The sequence below is a fragment of the Sinocyclocheilus rhinocerous genome, unplaced genomic scaffold, assembly GCF_001515625.1.
Source record: "Sinocyclocheilus rhinocerous isolate Xijiao unplaced genomic scaffold, SAMN03320098_v1.1 scaffold1151, whole genome shotgun sequence".
NCBI classification, from domain to species: Eukaryota; Metazoa; Chordata; class Actinopteri; order Cypriniformes; family Cyprinidae; genus Sinocyclocheilus; species Sinocyclocheilus rhinocerous.
Window position 1 is genome coordinate 226,658 of NW_015666572.1, and position 20,435 is coordinate 247,092.

At 37.8% G+C, this 20,435-nt stretch overlaps 2 protein-coding genes across 4 annotated transcripts; both read left to right on the top strand.

Annotated features, from left to right (window-relative positions):
- Positions 1 to 4,484: 4,484 nt before the first annotated feature.
- On the top strand, positions 4,485 to 7,732 carry LOC107732832 (stathmin-like). 2 transcript variants are annotated; one of them, XM_016544253.1, is made up of 5 exons: positions 4,485 to 4,562; positions 6,248 to 6,293; positions 6,431 to 6,603; positions 6,679 to 6,870; positions 6,971 to 7,732. In XM_016544253.1, exons 2-5 carry the CDS (start codon positions 6,278 to 6,280, stop codon positions 7,034 to 7,036), a joined length of 447 nt encoding a protein of 148 aa, XP_016399739.1. In that variant the 5' UTR covers positions 4,485 to 4,562; positions 6,248 to 6,277; the 3' UTR covers positions 7,037 to 7,732. The 2 variants fall into 2 exon arrangements, with proteins under 2 accessions (XP_016399739.1, XP_016399740.1); XM_016544254.1 differs by lacking the exon at positions 4,485 to 4,562 and adding an exon at positions 4,762 to 4,785.
- A 1,316-nt stretch (positions 7,733 to 9,048) lies between these two features.
- Positions 9,049 to 13,349, top strand: LOC107732831 (membrane progestin receptor alpha-B). 2 transcript variants are annotated; one of them, XM_016544251.1, is made up of 2 exons: positions 9,049 to 9,123; positions 11,754 to 13,349. In XM_016544251.1, the coding sequence occupies exon 2, from the start codon at positions 11,790 to 11,792 to the stop codon at positions 12,852 to 12,854; it is 1,065 nt and encodes a 354-aa protein (XP_016399737.1). In that variant the 5' UTR covers positions 9,049 to 9,123; positions 11,754 to 11,789; the 3' UTR covers positions 12,855 to 13,349. The 2 variants fall into 2 exon arrangements, with proteins under 2 accessions (XP_016399737.1, XP_016399736.1); XM_016544250.1 differs by having other exon boundaries at positions 9,077 to 9,235.
- Positions 13,350 to 20,435: the final 7,086 nt, after the last annotated feature.

The window sequence follows — 20,435 nt, forward strand, 5'->3', positions numbered from 1 at the left end:
CTGAAACATTCTGGGGACAGCTGAGACTTATATTACATATTGTAAAAAGGGGCATAATAGGTCACTACACTTTGTCATATGAACAACCAGTCAATAGTTGTAAGCTATATGTGTTTAATTCACCAAACAGAACTGACTCATTAAAGTCAGTCATTCTGGAATCTGAATGCACAGACTGCGCTGTATGTTTTTGTTACACTAAAAACAACCGACTCATTAGATGCCTTAATTCAAGAATTGAACACTAATTATGCTTTAGCTGTAATAAAACAGTAGCCTAAGAAAGAGCTTAGTTGCTGCCTTAAGCGTTTCTTGGTGTTACTATCATATGTTAAGAACAGTATAGTCCCCTGATCGGTTTACAGTGTGTTTGGTGTCATTCATTGCATAGGTATAAAAAACCAGGAGACAGATTTAACAGAATTTACCCTCTCCCTTGTGACCGACTAGGCGGGTATTCAGCTCACCCGCTTTCTGACCGTTATAATCGGATCTTTTGTTAAAATGTTGGCGAGCCGTTCTAGGCTGAGGAAAACTAGGCAGCTGATATCTGCCTCTCCATTGTGCAGTTTGAACAAGGCGCCTACCAACATTACAACTTTATACTGGAGCAACCGTCAGCCTTTCAGCACTCCCTCCTAGGAGACGATGGTATTTTTCCACTTGGGCACCGCTGGGAGAGACACAAAAGGAAAAGTGCCAAGGAGAGCAGTAGAGTTTAGCTTGTGAAGAGACTAGTCTCATTGTTGGGTGTAATATTTTTAATCTGATCCTGGAACAGCCTGCTTCATGGTAAACATCCTCTGTAATGATTGTAGGGATGAATATTATCCACAATTGTTAATCAAACATGAGATGTTATTTAAAAAAATGTTTTTTATATTTTACAATATAAAAGTTTATATTTTACAATTTTCACTTAACATCTCAAAATTATCGAATTTTCTCAATTTTCAATTTTGTCAAATTGAATTTTTCTCGAACTTTCCTTAAACATCTAGACTTTTTTTCTCAAAACATCAAGTGTAATATCTCAAATTTTTGACTTTTCTCAGAAACTAAAAATTCAAATACAAATGTCAGTATTGTGAGATGCAAACTAGCATTTCTGTAAGAAAAAAAAAAATCAGAATTGCTAAATGCTAACTCAAAATGAGGAGCTCTAAACTCAGAATTGCAAAACAAATTAAGTCAGAATTGGCTGATGTAAACTCGGAATTGCAAAAAATAAAGTCTGAATAGTGAGATAAGTTTTAATTCTTTTTTTTCATTCTGTGGCGGAAATGGGATTCTATATGCAGTGATCTGAAATAAACTTGCAAGGAGAAAAAAAGCTGCATACATTTGCATCAAATACTTTCTAGCAAAATATCTCACTGATTTTAAAGTATTACTTTATATTGAGACAGCAGATGTGTGTGGAAGAGAACAGAAAGCATCAAGAATACTCTATAACACCAGATGTGTGACATTATAAATCTACACCAATGTGATGTTAACACACTTGGTCCTTGACAGCACAGACAGAGGAGAGGGAAAGGGTTTGCCATTTGAACTCAGGTCACAGGGGCAAAAAAATAAAAAAATACTGGAGAGGGACTGGACGACCCAGCTCAGAGATGAGGACTTCATTTATTTATAATTCATCACCAGCTTATTCAGCCTCTAATGGAGGCGGCAGAGAGCACATGTTAAACTTAGATTCTAGTGATGTAATGGCAAACTAATGCTTTACACTGCATTAACTGCTTAATACATTAGGGACGGATGACTGTGATAAAGCCAGTCAATGACAGGCCCTCACATACTAATTCTTAAATATAGAAATGATGATCAATTTAGACATTTTGCCTTGAAGAAAAATAAAGTTTATTATATAAAACAAAACATTTTGATTTTAATATATATATATATATATATATAGAAATGATGATCAAATCAGACATTTTGTCTTGATTCTATTTTTGTTATTTCATATAGCAAAATATTGAATTTATATATGGAATTGATAAACAAATCAGACTATTTGATTCTATATGTATAGATGCATATATTGTAGATATATTATATGCACATAACATTTTATTTTATATACATATTTATATGAAAAATTTAAATGTAAAAAGTCTGCACTCAATTAGCATATAATGTCTGCAAAGACAGGTGGCTTATCTATTTGTTGTTTTATTTTGGTTCAAAATTAGATAATGGTTTCCTTTGTCTTACCTTAAAGGCTTTGGGAGACAGAAAAGAGAGAAATTGGGAGGGGATGTGTTTGTGTGTAAAAGCATGTGCAACCAGTATGCTATTGTGGTTAGAATAGGGGAGGAGCTTTGCTCTTATGGGAGCATAACTACCCACACTCTGTCCAAAGAGAACGAACATTACATAACACTACATGGCATTACGTTTCATGACATCATCCATGCATCCAACTAAAAATGAGATGACTTCAGCCTATAGGGCCAGGGAGAAAATTTTCAAAAAAGCAAGCATTGCATATTAGAAGCATACCAGCATTCAAGCAGAGGTGTTTTATGCTGAACCCATTCAGGCTAGTGTGGATTCACTGGTCCGTTAGAGACAGAGAGAGAGTCTCTCTGTCGCACAGTGGTTCTGTAAAGTGGGTCACTGTCAGCGGTGGGAAATGAAATGCACAGTATCTGTCTGTCTGCCTGCAGGCAGCATGATCCACAATCTAGCCAATAGATGTTCCAGTGCATTTATCTTAAAATATTTTGGCATAAAGTCTTCCAGCTTACATTCATCTATGCACATCTGGTGCACGTGGATCAGTCAAAGTGCACATCTGGCTGTGTATAAAGTGGCTTTAAAAGCATGTTAACAGATCGAGTGTCAGCCTGTTATAAGTGGGTCTAGCCCACTAATAATTAGGGCGACACATAACACAGGAAAATCAATGCTTGGATGCATTGAAATTTTTATACTGTACCATTGTCTGACTGGGTGTCAAAAAGTTTAGACAGACAGACACACACACACACGCACGCACGCACGCACACACACACACACACACACACACACACATATATACATACACATACTGTATATGTTACAGTTCTTTGCTTAATTCCAAACAGTCAGCAACATGTGTGGGAAGCAACACGTGTAGCAAGTATATCTTATAGTTATGGAAGGCCTGCTGATGAACTTATTTATAATCACTTAAATGTTGTTTAAAATATAGCTTTTATGATACCCTGTGTTACCCCTGTATCACCCCCAGTGATAACAGCCAAAATATGTCCTTGGCAGGGGGTTTCTCAGCTCCCTTTGTGTCTTTGTGTAAGACACCAGAGACCCTAGACAGGGCGAGGCATCTAAGCACCATCTGCTCCCCCTTCCCTTGGGCAGCTTACAAAATGTCTCCCCACTCAAACAGGATGAATGAGATCCTGGGTGGGGCAGGAGGAGACTGGCAGAGGATGATACAGGCACTTTTGGACAGAGATGAGGCCTACAAGGAAAATATTAGAGAGATATTTAACAGAGGAGCAAAAAATATCAAATAATCTCATGTAATGCAATTGCATGCCAGTATGTGTTGTGTTTTCCACATTTGAAAGTCACTTCGGATAAGAGCATCTTCTAAATGAATGAATGCATTAAAATAGTCAAAACAACTGACTCCCACATTTGCTTTTCTCAAACAGAGACCAAGACCATTCAGTGGCACGGAAACAAACACCAGCAGTAAAAACCAGTCAGCTTGAAACGCAGTGCTGAGACTATCAGCTCTGCCATTTAGCTAAAGTTCATGCACTGATAGAGGATTCATTGAGGCATTGGAAGAACAGAAGCAAAACAATCACTAATGCCAAGTGAACTGTTAATTGCCATATTGCTTTGCTCCAAAAACTAAAGCAGGTCACAGACTTGTCGCTGCTTTGTTCTACGAATTTATTGGGCTGTAGTCTACTAGTTGTGAGATGACTAACAATAGGGGTGAGGTCAGGACTCGCTTGTTCCATTATAGCCTCATTTTAAAGAAAAATGAATTTCCTAGTCACAAGCTGTCAAATTTTACTACTCTAAATTAAGCTTTCATTGTATTCTAAACTAGTATACTAGCATACTAGGATACTCACTGTACACTACTGTATATCTGGTCAGTTTTATGTATCTTTTGCTATGATATCCCACAATTCTGTATGCGTGGTTCAGTGGTTAAGTGGGAATAATAAAAATGGTTATGTTCAATAAAAAAACAAAAAACAAATTGTGTCTGAAATAATAGTTCAAAGAAATTAATTGTTTAATAACTGTCCATTTATAATTTATGACTCAATTTATTTTGAGAAACAAGCATTGTACACTCTTAATGTGAATGCATTCATATATATTACGCAAATAATTTAAAAGTAAATCAGATATTTTCCATCGTGTACTACATATCCCAGAATTCTCTACTCGACGATCATTGGTCACATCCAAATATGACGTAACACAATTTGGTCCTCTTTTGCGCGAACGGTTGACGCTGAGGCAGAGAGGAATCTTCGCGCGGTCAACTCCAGCACTGATTTCCACTGCAACTAAAGGTGGGTGTTTTTTTGTTGTCAAAAAATAATATTTTTGCAATACATCTCAACCGTGTCTGACGTGACAGGAAGAGAAGGCATCTAAAGTATAAAAATTCAAATGATTGCGATTTTAATTTCAGTCACACCCTTATTTACCTCCCTTTTTGGGGAGGGGGTGTAGATAATAGACAAGGGCATCGGGAATATTCTGTATGGTTAGAGAATTACCATAGCTAAATAAGTAAGTAATTTAAAAATAGCAGCACGCACATCTAACGTTATCTAAAACTGCTCGTCGTGGCGCGACCCTTAAGGTTTTGTGTTTATCGTCGTTTAATCGGGAGGGAATTGTGCAAACGGTCGAGCTCAACATTAGCCAACAGGCTCTCATTTAGTTGAGCTTTGCTTGTTGATTTTGCCGTTTTGCTAGTGCAAAATCAATTCTATTGTTAGCCGGACTTGAACCGTTTTCTGTTTTACCTAAAATCTTAACAACAATCCCATAATATATCCCACAGTACAGTGACAGGTGATCTAATGGGTCTCGACGCCTTTTGTCTTCGTTATGTGTGCATTCACCAACTGTGCTGTCAAATAATATTATTTACCTTCGAATCTATCTATTACATCGATTAGGAGACATATAGAACTGTGCATTTTGCATGTCAACACTGAGATTATTCTGTACAATGGGCAGTGCAGTTGTGTCTGTTGTGAAATGAGAGAGATAGGGTGTGATCTGGTTTGTTGGAAACGCGTGATACATCAATACCACTATTTGTAAGCGCTGCATTCCATATTTGCATGCTTCTTGAACATTATTAGGGTCTTATTGATACGTAATATAGTATAGTTTGTGGTATTATGGATTTTTGAGGGCTGTTATAATGGGGGTTCAGGGTGTATCTCGGCCATCTATTGTCTCCAGATGAGATCCTGCATCCCATCGGATAGACACAAGGGCTGTATGTTTATTTTCAACCATCGGGTGATGACTTGTTGTCAGGTCATATTTAAGATGAGAAGTTTGTCTTATACTTAATATTTGACGAATCACTTCAACGGATTAGCCTACGTTTGTTTGTTTCTTGCACAATATCCCCTTTGTTTTAATCTCTCAGTGCCCAGTTGGATCTCATTACATTACAAAAAGAGATGCTGATTTGTTTTCTCTACATTTCACCCGAGTGTACACCCCGTAGTATATATTTTAATTGAACTATTATCGTTTAATTAGATGATGATGACAGCACGTCTGAATAGATGGATCCGGTGGTTGTTGTGCTGGCAGCGACTCGTCCTTTTCTTGGCTTTCAGCATAAAGAAGGATTTTTTTTGTTGTTGCATTTTTAACAGCTTGTTTCCTTCCCAAAATATCATTCAGTTAGTAAATTATGCATGACTGTTGTGGCGACGCCACTCCCTTTAGTAGTGTATTTTAGTTATTATTTATACAGTTATTATATATATTTTTCTTGTATATACCACAGTAGGGACAGACTCCACTTATGGATTTTTCATGAATAGCTACCTTCTTTTTTTCATTGATAGAAAAGCTGTTGTATAGCGGAGGCTTGTTTTTAATATGTGGGGAGGGGCATATGCTTAAAAGAAAAGATTGTGTAAACATGACTTGCATCAACGTTAGTAGCAAAACGATTGCATTTTTTCTGATATTATTATTATATGCATTCATTTGGCAGGTGTGTAAAACCGTCGAGGTTGAAAGTGCAATGGCGTCCTCTGGAGGTAAGATGCAAAAATAAGCTCAGCTAAGCTCCAATCTCGAAATCAGTATGCTTCACTATTGTTTGTAATTTAAATGAAATCATTCTGCAAAGGAAATCAAGCACGGAGTATTAAATGCAATGATTTATCCTTCACAGATATTCAGGTTAAGGAACTGGACAAGCGTGCCTCAGGACAGGCTTTTGAAGTCATCCTGAGTCCTTCGGCTCCAGATGCCAAGGGAGAATTCCCACTTTCCACCCCCAAGAAGAAGGAGGTATCTCTGGACGAGATCCAGAAAAAACTGGAAGCGGCAGAGGAGAGACGCAAGGTAAGTGGTCGTTTAGGAATCAATTGCATAGTGATTGTGCATTCTGTTCCTCATTTGTTTACCATCTCATATTAGAACCATGAGGCAGAGGTCCTGAAGCACTTAGCTGAGAAACGAGAGCATGAGAAGGAGGTCCTTCAGAAAGCAATGGAGGAGAACAACAACTTCAGCAAGATGGCAGAGGAGAAACTTAACCAGAAAATGGAAGCCAACAAAGAAAACCGCACAGCACGCATGGCAGCTATGAATGAGAAATTCAAAGAGAAGGTTTGTGTGTAGATGAATGCATATGCATTATAGGTTACTTTGTAAAGTTTCAGTTCTATTTAATTTACATTGTTAATGGATGTGTTTGTCTTTATTTTAGGACAAGAAGCTCGAAGAGGTACGAAAGAACAAAGAAACAAAAGAGGGGGCAGAGGGTGAAAACTAAGTTTCCGCTCTAATTTTCATTTTCATTTAGGGTATAGTATTGGGTTTTTTAATGTATCCAAAGATTTATTTTTTGTTCCATTAAATGGCCAGTTTTCCATGTTTGGATCCATGTACTTGCCACGTTTTTATTAAGGGGTTTTGGGGGAAAGCCGGTGCACAACATTTCAACAGTTTATGTGTATTCAGTTCTGTCTTTCACCATCCCATCTAACCTGTAGATTTGTCCAGTTGCAGCTCTGTAGCGTTTAAAATGAGCAGTGTTTTACTGATAGGGAAGCATGCCTGTGTTATGCATAGGTCTAATATATACTTGGTATACTGCATTGTGCAAGTCCACCTGTTCCCTTGTATATCAGTACTGCCATCCTATGAGCTTAATAAAGTTGCACAGTTGTTTGTTATTGTACCAGTTTTGCCACTGCCTCTTTGTTGATCTGTCAGTCAGCCAGAGTGTAATGTGGAGTAAAACACCTTAAAATTTGTACATTATGGAGATAAATGGCAGTTTCTGTAATTCTATATGGAAAACATGTTTTGCCAGAATAATAATTAGATCTTTTAGGACACTTTTTGATGTACTCTTTATAATCTGCTTGAGATTCCTAGTGTGAAAACTAAACATTTCATTATCCATACACATTTCCTTTACTAGATCATACTTTTATAGTAATTTATACTCTGTATGCACTAATAAAAAAAAATCAATGCATTCCAGTAAGTACTTGCAAAGGTTTGAGTATAAAAAAATTAAATCTGTTGCTTGAGACTGTGTTTGAACTATACTGGCATCTAGTGGTTTTGAGTTTGTCTAACAGGTATTAGAAAAGGCTTTTTTGAACATTTGTCTTAAAATGATTTCAGCAAAAAAATCCTAACGTTGACAATGACAACTATTATGGTTAGGTGCATGAAAATGTATGGCAGTTGTAAACAGCTTTGCAGTGATGAATGGCTTGTCCACATGCTGTCACATTATTATGTGTTCAGAAGTAGTGCATCAATCCTTTCTAAAATGAATTATACCTTATTTCCAAATTCTGAACTCCCTTAGTAGAAGCAACTACATGCATCCCAAAAAAATGTCCAGTAATATGTTGTGTGAATAAATGTTTTTTTTAATTGAATAAAATAAAAATGAAATCATGTGCTTGTCTGCGTTGTAGGAAGGGGCAACCAGTTCAAAAATGACCTTCAAAGCACCCATACATTGTTATGACCCAGTCCGAATCATTCAATCAGAGTATTATAGATGGAAAAGCCTATCGATATGAAAAACAATTACATTTACCACTGAAAGGACAAGTACAACAGGAATTCTTGAAATATTTTCAAACGTAATTTTGGTACAAGACTGCAAACTGCATGGGAATGTGCTTTTATTACTTGTCAGATGAAGTAATTTGCCTTCCTGTGTCTAAATTCACAATGTAGACCTTTGTTTCCACTGTTAACACCGAGTTTGACAAGGATACATTGTCAGCAGAGTGTATGTGTGGGTGAAGAGATAAGCCATCACATAGTTCAGCATAAGAAATGAACAACAGTACACTCACAATCTGAACATATTAGACAATGTGCATATTGAAATTACCTTTAAATTCAATTCAACAGTTTTTTCTGTTACTAATTCAAACGACTCACACTGACAATAAAAAAGTGTCTAAACATGTCTACATGTGGCTTTTGCCCAAATCTGTGCTCTGTTAACTGAATGTAGGGTAAATTAGCTACTGCACACATATGGGCGCACATATGTGGCCAAAAAAAAAATATATATATATCTTATATATTGTCTGTGTTATACCACATTGGCTCTCACCTCGTCTTTTATTAAAGAGGGAATGTAGGCGGTATTAATAAGAAGAGAGTAGTTTCACATTTCACAGTCCATACATTTTACAGGGTGTCGCCACCTTCAAAGGTGTTTCCTATTGGACAATTTCTTTGGACGGAGGCGGTGACAATGCTCTTCGGCTTTTCTGATTGGACAGTTTACCTGCCCACCAGGAATCTTTAGCTCACGGCCATCTGACAGCGGTACTGCAGGGAGCTGACAGGAGCCTCTCCAGCTCAACACATTTTCACGTAATATTTTTTCCATAATGACATTTTCTTTGTTTAGTTACGTTTCCTCAAGACGCATATGAAGGCGCGGTTAAATGCAGTTCACCGACTGAGGGGATTATCCTCTTAAAAGGTAAACCAGTTCAATTACCGATCATACGTTTAAGGCAAGATGAAAGGTAAAAAGTAAATCCCCATATGCACTGTATATGCTTTTAGATGAAGTTTTCAAAAACAGACATAGCCTTGGTGCGTTACGATCCGAGCATAGAGTGTGTAAACGCGGAGAAAGAATAATCGGTATAACCCAAGATAGATATCGACATTTGGTAAAACATGTAACGTTACAGTACATGAGAAAAGAAAGAACCCCTTTTTGGGTTGTTGCTTGCACCTGTAGACGTTGAATTTCGTAAGACATTTCATTGTTGCGCTTCCGGCTTCTTACGTTCCTTTTTTTCGAGATTTTACAAGAAACAGCTTGAGGGTGTGGGAAGGGTCTGTCTTTTGGGATGCTATCACTAAAATTGTCTACTATTTTGTAATTTTAATAGATTTGAAAATGAAAAACAATAATTTCCCCCCCAGACATTATGTTTTCCGGACATTATCGATGAATTCGTTTCGTAAGATTCGTCCTTATTAATTCATGTGCACGAGAAGCTTTACGCAGAGAGCTGATGTTACGTAAGCGGTGATGTCTATTCATTGTCCAAGAAGAAACGACCAGTTTTACATCACGTTACCTTCATTTCAGGTTAAACCTTTTTTTTGTATTCGCAATAAATGTACAGTCATAACATGTTTTTCATAAAGTGCGGTTTTCAGGATCCTGATATTTTACTTTAAAGGAGTCATATGATGCTGCTAAAAAAGAACATTATTTTGTGTATTTGGTGTAATGAAATGTGTTTATGCGGTTTAAGGTTAAAAAAACACATTATTTTCCACATACTGTACATTATTGAACATGGCGGCGGCAACAACAATACTACAGCCGGCGGCGTTATGCAAATCTTCCCACATCGAGACGTAGACGTGTGGGGGCATGTTAGAACTAGCCGTTTTAGGTAGGCATGGCTGACTCTTAACTTTTATAAAGAATATCTCTTTGGATTTGAGACTTTAGTCTTTGCAATTTTACAGATCTTCTTTATGCACCAAGAGCTTGTAACACTCCAAAGAGAAAGGAAAAATTTAAATTGCATCATATGACCCCTTTAACGCGTATCAAGTTGCATACATCGCTTAGATTGTGGCGTTTGCATTCATAAGGCGTGAAAATAACACCTGGCCCATTGTTTCGGAACCAGGCGCGTTTCCCCCCTTAGCTCGGTTCGTTTGGGCATATGTGAACACGGCAATCTCGCTCGGATCCGCGCCAAAACAATCGTCCGAGATCGCCTGAACGAGGTGGTCTCGGCTCGATTGGAAACGAACTCTGGAGCGGTTCGGTTGTAGTGAGAAAGCATCACAATGTATAATGGGTAATTACATAAGTTCTGTGAAAAGCATTAGCTTTGTTGTTTTGCTAATACTTCAAAATGAACCATGTGAATATCTGTGGGTGAGCCACGTCTTCGCCATTCAAAATCAAAGCGCACTTTTTCATTTTATAATGCCATCTTATTGCTCTTCTTCCTAGTATGTGCATTTTTAAAATGTTTTCCCAATGAATCCTGGAGTCCTGCTCAAATTTATAAATAAATTAAACGACATCTACAAAAAAACAACAACAATAAGCCTGCGAAGCTGTTGTCGTTCCATCCTGACAGATGACAGCTGTGACAGCTAAATGGAATCCCGGAAAATAAACCGTGAACCTTTGACCAATGAGAGAACAGTTTACTCGCGCGTGACTTGTATTAACAAATTTGGTCCATATAGAAACATTGCCGTGTGAAAGCGAACCGCACCAAGAATAAAAAGCAACATTGTAATAATTTTAATCCCTGTTTCGGAACAAAGCAATCGATCTACAGGTGCGAAAACACCCTAAGACAATAAAAAGTAGGGCACGTTTTAAAAACGCAAACCTTTAAAAATATAAGGATTGTGCAACTTAGGTAATGAAATTATTAAATGAAATTACATTTATTTAATTAGATTTTAAGCTGTTAAATTAAATACAATTAATTGATTTGTTTTAATTGTTTTACCCTTGTCCCAGCTCATACTTTAAATCTTAAACTATAAAAAATGTGAATTATTTGATGTTTAAAACTGGGATGACCTAAATTGTGTGAAACCCAATTAAATATTAATTTAAAGAAATGTATACACACACACACACACACACACACACACACACACACAAAAAACAAACAACAACAACAAGTAGATTTAGGATATACATAAAATGCTATATGCTAAATTAACCTTAGCAAGTCAAAGTAGTTAGCTATTTTATTCCAAAATTTTTTTAATATAATTTCCATCATTTCCACTACAGAATGTTATAAAACACATACATTTGATTTACATGTATTAACATTTACATGTATTCATGTATAATGCATGTATTCACACTTTTGGTACACAAATTAAAGTATTGAGAGTTTAAAAAAAGCTTTTTTATTTTTTTATTCCAAGTGAACGGTCTTAATAAAGCAAGGGTACTATTTAACTGTTGAATACTTTTTCCCAAACAGATCTCACACTAGACTGCCGCTTAATTAGTCCTCACCATGGCGACGGTTGTGATGGAGCAGATTGGGCGGCTGTTCATCAACGCACAGCAGCTTCGCCAAATCCCCCGTTTCCTGGAGTCAGCCTTCCCTAAACTGCCGTGTACTGTGATGGTGAGCGATGTGCCGTGGGTTTTCCGTGAGTCGCATATATTCACGGGCTACAGGTCGCCTGACCAGAACTGGCGCTACTACTTCCTCACTATGTTCCAGAGGCATAATGAGTCTGTAAATGTGTGGACACACCTTCTGGCCTCCCTCATTATCTTAGTCAAATTTCAGGAGCTGTCAGAAACCGTGGACTTCCTGCGAGACCCGCACGCCCAGCCGCTGTTCATCCTGCTCCTAGCTGCCTTCACCTACCTGGTCTGCAGCGCGCTTGCCCACCTGCTCTCGGCCAAGTCTGAGCTCTCCCACTACACCTTTTATTTTTTGGACTACGTTGGCGTAGCCGCATACCAGTATGGCAGTGCCCTGGCCCACTTCTATTACGTCATCGAACAAGAATGGCACGCTCAAGTGCGAAGTTTTTTCTTGCCAGCCGCGGCCTTCCTGGCCTGGCTGTCCTGTACGGGCTGCTGCTACGGCAAGTACGCCAGCCCAAGCTTGCCCAAATTCGTTCACAAGCTATTCCAAGTGGTTCCCTCGGGCCTGGCCTACTGTTTAGACATCAGCCCGGTGCTCCATCGCATCTATAAATGCTACAGCTCCGAACAAGGCTGTGCTGACCAGGCGGTGGTGTACCACTGCTACCAGGTCGTCTTCTTTTTAATCAGCGCCTACTTCTTCTCATACCCCCATCCTGAGCGCTGGTTCCCGGGACGTTGTGACTTCATCGGGCAGGGCCATCAGATCTTCCACGTGTTCCTTGTGCTCTGCACTCTAGTGCAGATCGAAGCCGTGCGACTGGATTATAGCGAGAGGAGACCTCTCTATGAAAGTCTCCATGGAGACTTGGCTCATGATGCAGTGGCTCTTTTTATCTTCACAGCGTGTTGCAGTGCACTCACTGCGTTCTATGTGCGCAAACGGGTGAAGGAGTATCTAGAAGAGAAGCAGGAGTAGGCAGGGACCTTGCTTGCACATGATGGAAGGATTGCACTGGTCTACAACAATTGAAGCAACTAACAATGAAGGACCTTTTTGTTATTTTTCAGCGTATCTTATATTTGTCATTAATGTTTTTTTTGTGGCCTGCCAATGCATTTTGAACCAACTGCTTTCTGTTTACCAAACTGGTGACATGCTTTAAAACCGCATCACATATGAAGAATGGCTCTAAAACAATGGATTGCCTGCTGAAAGGTGCTGATCTGTTTGACGAGTGCCATTACAACCTGTTAAACCTGGTTAACGTGAGATCTGTGAAGGGATATCAGCATTTTTGCTGACAGGTTGGTTTGCATACAGGATAGTTTAGGTTGACTGGATCATTGGAAATGTTCATATTTGCATTGTGCCTCTAAATCCAACCTCATTTTGGTGCAGTGTGCTGCTCTTAAAGGGTTAGTTCACCCAAAAATGAAAATTGGCTTGTGTTTTACTCACCCTCGAAGCATCCTAGGTGTATATGACTTTCTTCTTTCAGACGAATCCAGTCGGAGTTATATAAAAAATTGTCCTGGCTATTCCAAGCTCTATCATTGCAGTCAGCGGGTGTTGCAGTTGAACAGTCCACAAGTCGTCAAATAAAGCGCGCACATTCATAATAAAACAAGCGTCACACGGCTCTGGGGGGTGAATAAAGGCCTTCTGTAGTGAATCCATGCGTTTTTGTAAGAAAAATATCCATATTTCAAACGTAATAAACACTTTTATATCACTTCCGCCAACTGTCATACGCGGAAGCCGTGCCGGCAGATGACGTAGCACGTCGGCGTTGTGTGATTAGTGACGAACACGGAGAGAGAACAAAACAAAACGCCAGTCACGAATTAGAAGTACAAACCGAAGATTTGCAAAGAAAAATGTCGGAGGATTTCAATATAAGCCAAGACGAGACTGGATTTCCTTTGCTAAAGTAAGGAAACTTTGCTTCCTTTGCTCCTATAAACATACTCGCGAGTCTAGCATATCTCAGAGGCATGCGCGCTGCGCATACGTGCTACGTCATCCGCCAGAACGGCTTCTGCATATGACAGATAACGGAAGTGAGAGAAAAGTGTTTATTACGTTTGAAATATGGATATTTTTCTTAGAAAAAACGCATGGATTCACTACAGAAGGCCTTTATTCATCCCCCGGAGCCGTGTGAAGCACGTTTTATTATGATTGCGCGCGCATTATTTGACGACTTGTGAACTGTTCAACTGCAACACCCGCTGACTGCAATGATAGAGCTTGGAATAGCCAGGACAATTTTTAATATAACTCCGACTGGATTCGTCTGAAAGAAGAAAGTCATATACACCTAGGATGCTTCGAAGGTGAGTAAAACACAAGCCAATTTTCATTTTTGGGTGAACTAACCCTTTAAGTATGTTACTCATATGCCATTTGCACATTTAGCAGACATATATTGCATTCAATTTTTTTCCCTGGGAATTGAACCCATGACCTTGATGTTGCTAGCACCATGTGCTATGGTTTGAATTACAGGGATGCAAACAGCAAGTAAAATGTCAGTAAATAAAGTTCCCATGCCATCAGACCAGTGCAATTAGCTAAATGTGGAGCTCAGGTGGACTTAAATTCACAAGTGTTTTAAATCATGACTGAAATGTTGCAAAGGAATACCTTACTGAGAGATGACTGATTAATAATCAATTTTTTAAATGAATCAGATCAAATTCCCCACTCTGCAGTGCTTTTTAGACAACAATTTTCTGTTTTGGCTACTATTACCTCAGTAAACCAATGCAAATTAGTGTCAAATTGACCACTGACTTGCCTTACAGTGTGTCCGACCCGTCCAGTGCCACGTTGAGGTTAGTTCATGATTACTTGCGAATTGCAATCGATTGGTTTTGCACTGCCAGTGCACACTTCCCTTTTTGATGTAAAAAGTGTAGCCTGTGAAGAGGGGTGAAATGCCGGATGTTATGAAAAGGACAGTAGGCAGGATGTGATGTCACTGGATTGCAGTATAGTCAGATTGAAGGATTTCAGATGCAGCCCTGGCTGATTATTAATTTGACAAAAATGAGAACTCTGCGTGTTCTTTATGCTTCAAAGTTATTAGAAAGTTGCTCCAAGCCATCAACACTCTTTGTTTGGAAAATTTTAAAGGGAAAGTTCATTCAAAAATGAAAACCCATTATTTACTCATTTTCATGTTTTCCAAATCAGAATGACATTTTGAAGATTGCTCTTACTGTTGCCCATACTATGAAAGTCTCTGGGGTTCAAAATAACTTTTGATTCCTTCATTTAATTTGAATCAAACAATATTTTTTTATAAATAACAGCAGAATATTCATTTTTGGGTGAACTATCCCAGCCAAAGAGGCTTTTGAGAAACAATGAATTATGTCCATTATAGCTATGATGTCTCCATTTGTCATGAAGATGCTCCTTTTGTACGCAAGGGCTATAACTATGGCCTTTACCTTTACTCATACCCTGATATGAATGCCGTTGTGTGTTCTGTGCATATGTGGATTTTTCTAATAGAAGTTCAGCACTTTATTTATAAGAACAGTCTGAGCATCAAAACTAATGTGATAAATGTATATTCTAATGTGCCTGACTACATGCATGCGGCCTTGTGTGAGTATGCATACAGGTGCTTGTCGTGTGTGTGTGTGTGTGCATTTTTGAATGTTTATGTATACCTGTGTGAGATGGCTACTGATGAGAAAGGATATGAAGGTTCCTGAACCTGTCTGGCCTTTTAATGACCGTGAAATGCATCTAGCTCTTGTATCATGAATTGTGTAGCTCCCCTTGTCTTAGCCCTTGTTCATAAACCAACACATATCCATCAGATTGAAGGTGGAAGGATGACTTATTTTCCCATTGAAGTGATTCATATTCCCTTGAGATGAATATTGTGTCACTAGGCTATTGCTGCATTAACCAGGAAAGCGTCTGTGCGTTGTAGCATAAAAGCTGGTTTATGATCCAGTCCCAGAAAAAACTAATTGTTGATGTGGTATGAGCCGTTTGAGAAGTAGCAAATAAGCGAAGTGGATAAGCGGTGACCAGCATTTATTTTTTCAACCAGGAACACATGGAGAAGAAAAAGGGGCTGTTCACGCAGAACGCATTTTTGCGTTTCAAAACGCAAGACGCTTGGTAATGGAATGGAAAAAAAAACTGCAAGGACTAGAAATACTTTTTTTTTTAAGCTTAACTTTAGCACTGCATTTTAAAAATGCTGTGTTGTGTGAAATGCTTCAAAAGACTAAAGTAAAACGGTCAAAGATGCCCATTTATCACGTTTATAAAGAAAAGCAATACAGTGGAATACAGAATGCATTTTGTCCGTTCAAAATCATGAGACACCGGGCAGTGAAATGGAAAAAAGAGCAAGGCCTAGAGACTTTTAAGTTGCACTTAACATGTGCATGTGGCGCTCATGTCTAGCGCATGTTTACATAGAACAATAACGGAAAAGTAGCGCAGTGGAATGCGAAAACGCATTCTGTACAAGCATGTTTTTTAGGTTTGGAAATGATGCAGGGCAGTGGAATAAAAAAAAAGTAAGGTCTAGAGTGGCATTTTTTTTTCAAAAGTTAACCTAAACTTTAGCACTGCTTATTTAGAATGTTGTATTATGCGCAAGATGCTGCAAAAGACGCAAGATGTAGCGTGTATTTAGCGTGGAATGTAAAAATGTGTTCTATGTGAATGGCCCTCCAGTTTTATCAGCACCAGCAGACAACAATGATGTCACAGACTGATGATGTCATCAAGGACTAGAACTGATGAAGTGATTGAAATGTTGTCAGTTGACTCCTTATGATGATTTACAAGGCAAATATATCAGAAAATGATCGCATAGTGGGTGCTTTATTTAATGAAAGACCATATTGATTACAATTATTTTATAATATTAATTACATACTGTATATATTAAACGTAAACTATTAACAGAATATGTTGTTTTTACTGCTGTACCACAGTTTAAGAATTGAACAGACCATTTGAAATCACATAGTAGATAGTGAACAGGGGGCTGCCAAGAGCTGATGTCACTGAGAAAGAAAACAGATGAGGTCATCTCCTGGCAGTACTGGGATTTGACCTAAAGCCTCAATTCCAGTAATGCTCAAGTGGAATTTTAAGGAACTCTGTAAATGATTTCTGCTAAACTGTAAAGTGTCTCCTTCTCAGATTCTGTACTAATCTACTCACCTCGGAGACACTTACAGAATCTTTTCTATTTTAAACATGATGTTTAGAGTTTGTTTTAACAATTGTGTTTCTTTTTGTATTGCACTTAAAGAGGAAGGACTGCTCAGAAAGTTACTGGAGAACCTCTTGATTTTTTTTTTTTTTGACTGTACTCAACCACCAACCCTTGCACGGAGCTGAACTAACACTCATGTTCTGCTGCAGTGCAGAACAGGAACAATAAAGACTGGTGATAACCTAAACTATACCGTTGTGTGTGGAAATGACTGTGTTGATGTACTATGGTATTTAAGTGAATAAACAACTGTAAGTCCCACCTTCCACTTCACGTCATTGTGTTTCCTGTCTAGACAGAAAAGGCAAAACAAAGTATAGAGCAGCAGGGGCGTAGATTATGCGGTGGACGTGTCCCCCCCACTTTTAATATCACGTAAATTCGTCCCCCGCACTTTTTCGGGCAAGTGTGTTCGCATAGAGGTTTTCAAGAGCCGGTGTGAATAAATATAGATTTAAATTCAAAGAGACAGGATAGTCTGTGCATGACACTGAAGACTGGAGAAATGATGCTGAAAATTCAGCTTTTGATCACAGCAATCATTTTAAAATATATTCAAATAGAAAGCAGTTATTTTAAATAGTAAAAATATTTCACAACATTACTGCTTTTGCTGTACTTTGGATCAAATAAATGCAGGCTTGGTGAGCAGAAGAGACTTCTTTATAAAACATTAAAAATCTTACTGTTCAAAAACTGTTGACTGGTAGGTTATATAGATTAATTTTTTTATATATAACATTTCTGTCCCCTTCACTTCTGAAATGATGGCTACGCCCTTGGTATAGAGTAACAAAACATCAGTTTATGCATGCACACACTAACAAGTGAGTAACAATCTGTTATTGTGAACAATAAAGCTATTGTAATCCATTCAATGCACCACTACAGCAACTGTCACAGCGTCAAATGAAGTGATAAAACAACATGTCAGATCATTTCAAAGGCTAGTTCACCCAAAAATGAAAATTCTCTCATCATTCACTTGGAACGACATGACAGTGTGTAAACAAACGCTGACAGAATTTTATCATGTTTTGTGTCTGCATATGAATTTCCAGTGAATCTAGCAAACTATAGTCTGTCTAATAGAAGCTTATTCCATAATGTATGGATGCAATAAATCCGTACCCTTTAGGACGGCATATATGCCAGTTACGATATTTTATCTAATTTTCTAATTGATAGATGTCTCTCTACAATGCTGAGCCTATTAATATTGTTTGTTTTATTATACTTCTAACTGTAAAGAAGTTTGGCAGCATAATTTAACAAGTTTCCACAACACAATTGACTTCGCCTAAGGGCCTTTTTTTCTACAAATAACTATATTCCAGAAAATATATAGTTCACTGAAGTATTTATTTATTATTAATTTATTTATTTAGGTCTATTTAATTAAAAGCTTGTACAGTGCTATGACAGTTTGAAACTTCGCAGTTAAGTAGTTTACCAGTCAATGGCTTCCATATGGTTTCATTTTTGAAAAATAACAGATTAGAAATGAAAAATGTTTAGGAATTTAAAGGTGACATGTTAACAATACGCCTAACAAGATAAGATTTCATTTACTCAAGACCATAATGAGATAAATTCTCAGGTAGTTAATTATTATATATTTGATTTATAATTTCAAACTGTTAAGGCCGTAATTTGAATTGTTGAACATTTATATTATAAAGTACGCAAAAGATCCAATACTGGGTAGCATCATCATCATCTGTGATAATGGGCAATGTTCAATTTTAAATCAGTAATGTTTTGAACTGTATTCCATCATTTCCCAATAAAAGTGTGCTGGAAATAATAGCTCTTTAATTTCTAGGCTAGCTAAGAAAAAAAACAAAAACAATAAAAGAAGTTTAGTATGAGGATTTTGTGACATCTTGAGTCATATATGATACTCATCTGTTAAATGGTTCAACATCATAATCTCATTCGTCATCAAACCTTCTCATCATCATCATTGTCATCATCTTAATGGCGCTCTGCACTTTGTTAATTAGCAACAGAACTCTGTAAAAGCACATACATCTGCCACAAGATGGCAGTGTGGTCAAAGACAACAATGAACAACAGTGTTTTTGTAAGCTGAATGATGTAGCACAATCCTTTTAAGCCATTTATCATCACAACACACTTATGTAAAACAGCATTTCTATACTTCAAAACATTCATTGTGTTACCTACAAACTGAGGTTCTCACCTGCTTCTGCCAATTTTAACGTGCACATATTCTAGAGTGGATTGTTATTCTCTTTCTTGTGGAAATGTTGGCTATGAGTCACATCTTAACATCAGACCTCTCTAGAAAAGTGCATGCCTTTGACACGCAGCATTCAAGGCTCTGATCACATTCATCTGGGCTCCAAGGTCCACAGCAAGTCTGAGGGCTATTGACAGCATGTCACATGAATCGAGGGCTCTATCTCACACTTTATATCTTTCTTAGATTTAATATATGCTCTATAAAGAACGCTTTGTTCCTTTCCACTCGGTTTCTGTTCGGGTTCTCTCGCCCCCTCTTTCTTTCACCCAATCCTGAAGACAAAGGCATGCTTGTCTATCCAGTGCTTAATATTCTGAAATGCTGATTCTTAGCTGTCACTTTGCCTTCAGCACTGCAAAACATAATAAAATAATAAAACAAATTGATCAGAAATCTCTCTGTGATGCTATAATCTGGAAATCTGTCTGAAACAGAATTGTGTCATTTCATTTTAACTTGTCATTCTTGCATCAGAATTGTGGTGGACAGGAAAAGCTTTCATCTTCAAGGCTCAGAAAAGTATCTTTCGCAACCGTGACCAGTTCAGTATAGTATAAACTGATTCTGGGCTCCTTTATCATCTTATACATCCAATCTCTGTAGATTAACTTCCCGACGGGTTACACAGGGGTTTGAGTAATGTGAGGTAGGAAAGCTCTGATGACCGAGGGATTGTGGGAGTGATGTTCAGAGGTCAGTTGGAGTGGGCTGACTCATGTTGACGAGGAGTTGGCTTTTCTGCACTGTAAAAATACTGTGCAACCCGCTAAAATGGAAAACCTATGTTTTTAAGTGGTGCCAAAGCTACAACCTGTACTGATATGGTTAGTACACTTCTTAAATCACTTTCAATTTAACTACTGATTAAGAAAATAAAGCTAAAACTCTGAAAACTTGTAAAATCACATAGAAATGACAAATAATTTTGTCTAATTAAATGATTAGAAACAAATCAATTCATAATGTCATGTTTTATATATATATAGTATATATACAGTATATATATATATATATATATATATAT

Coding starts and splice junctions, on each gene's coding strand:
- LOC107732832 (XM_016544253.1), top strand. Junction 6,604..6,678: donor CGGCAGAGGAGAGACGCAAG/GTAAGTGGTCGT, acceptor ATCTCATATTAG/AACCATGAGGCAGAGGTCCT. Junction 6,871..6,970: donor ATGAGAAATTCAAAGAGAAG/GTTTGTGTGTAG, acceptor TCTTTATTTTAG/GACAAGAAGCTCGAAGAGGT.
- LOC107732831 (XM_016544251.1), top strand. CDS start 11,790: ATGGCGACGGTTGTGATGGAGCAGATTGGGCGGCTGTTCATCAACGCA.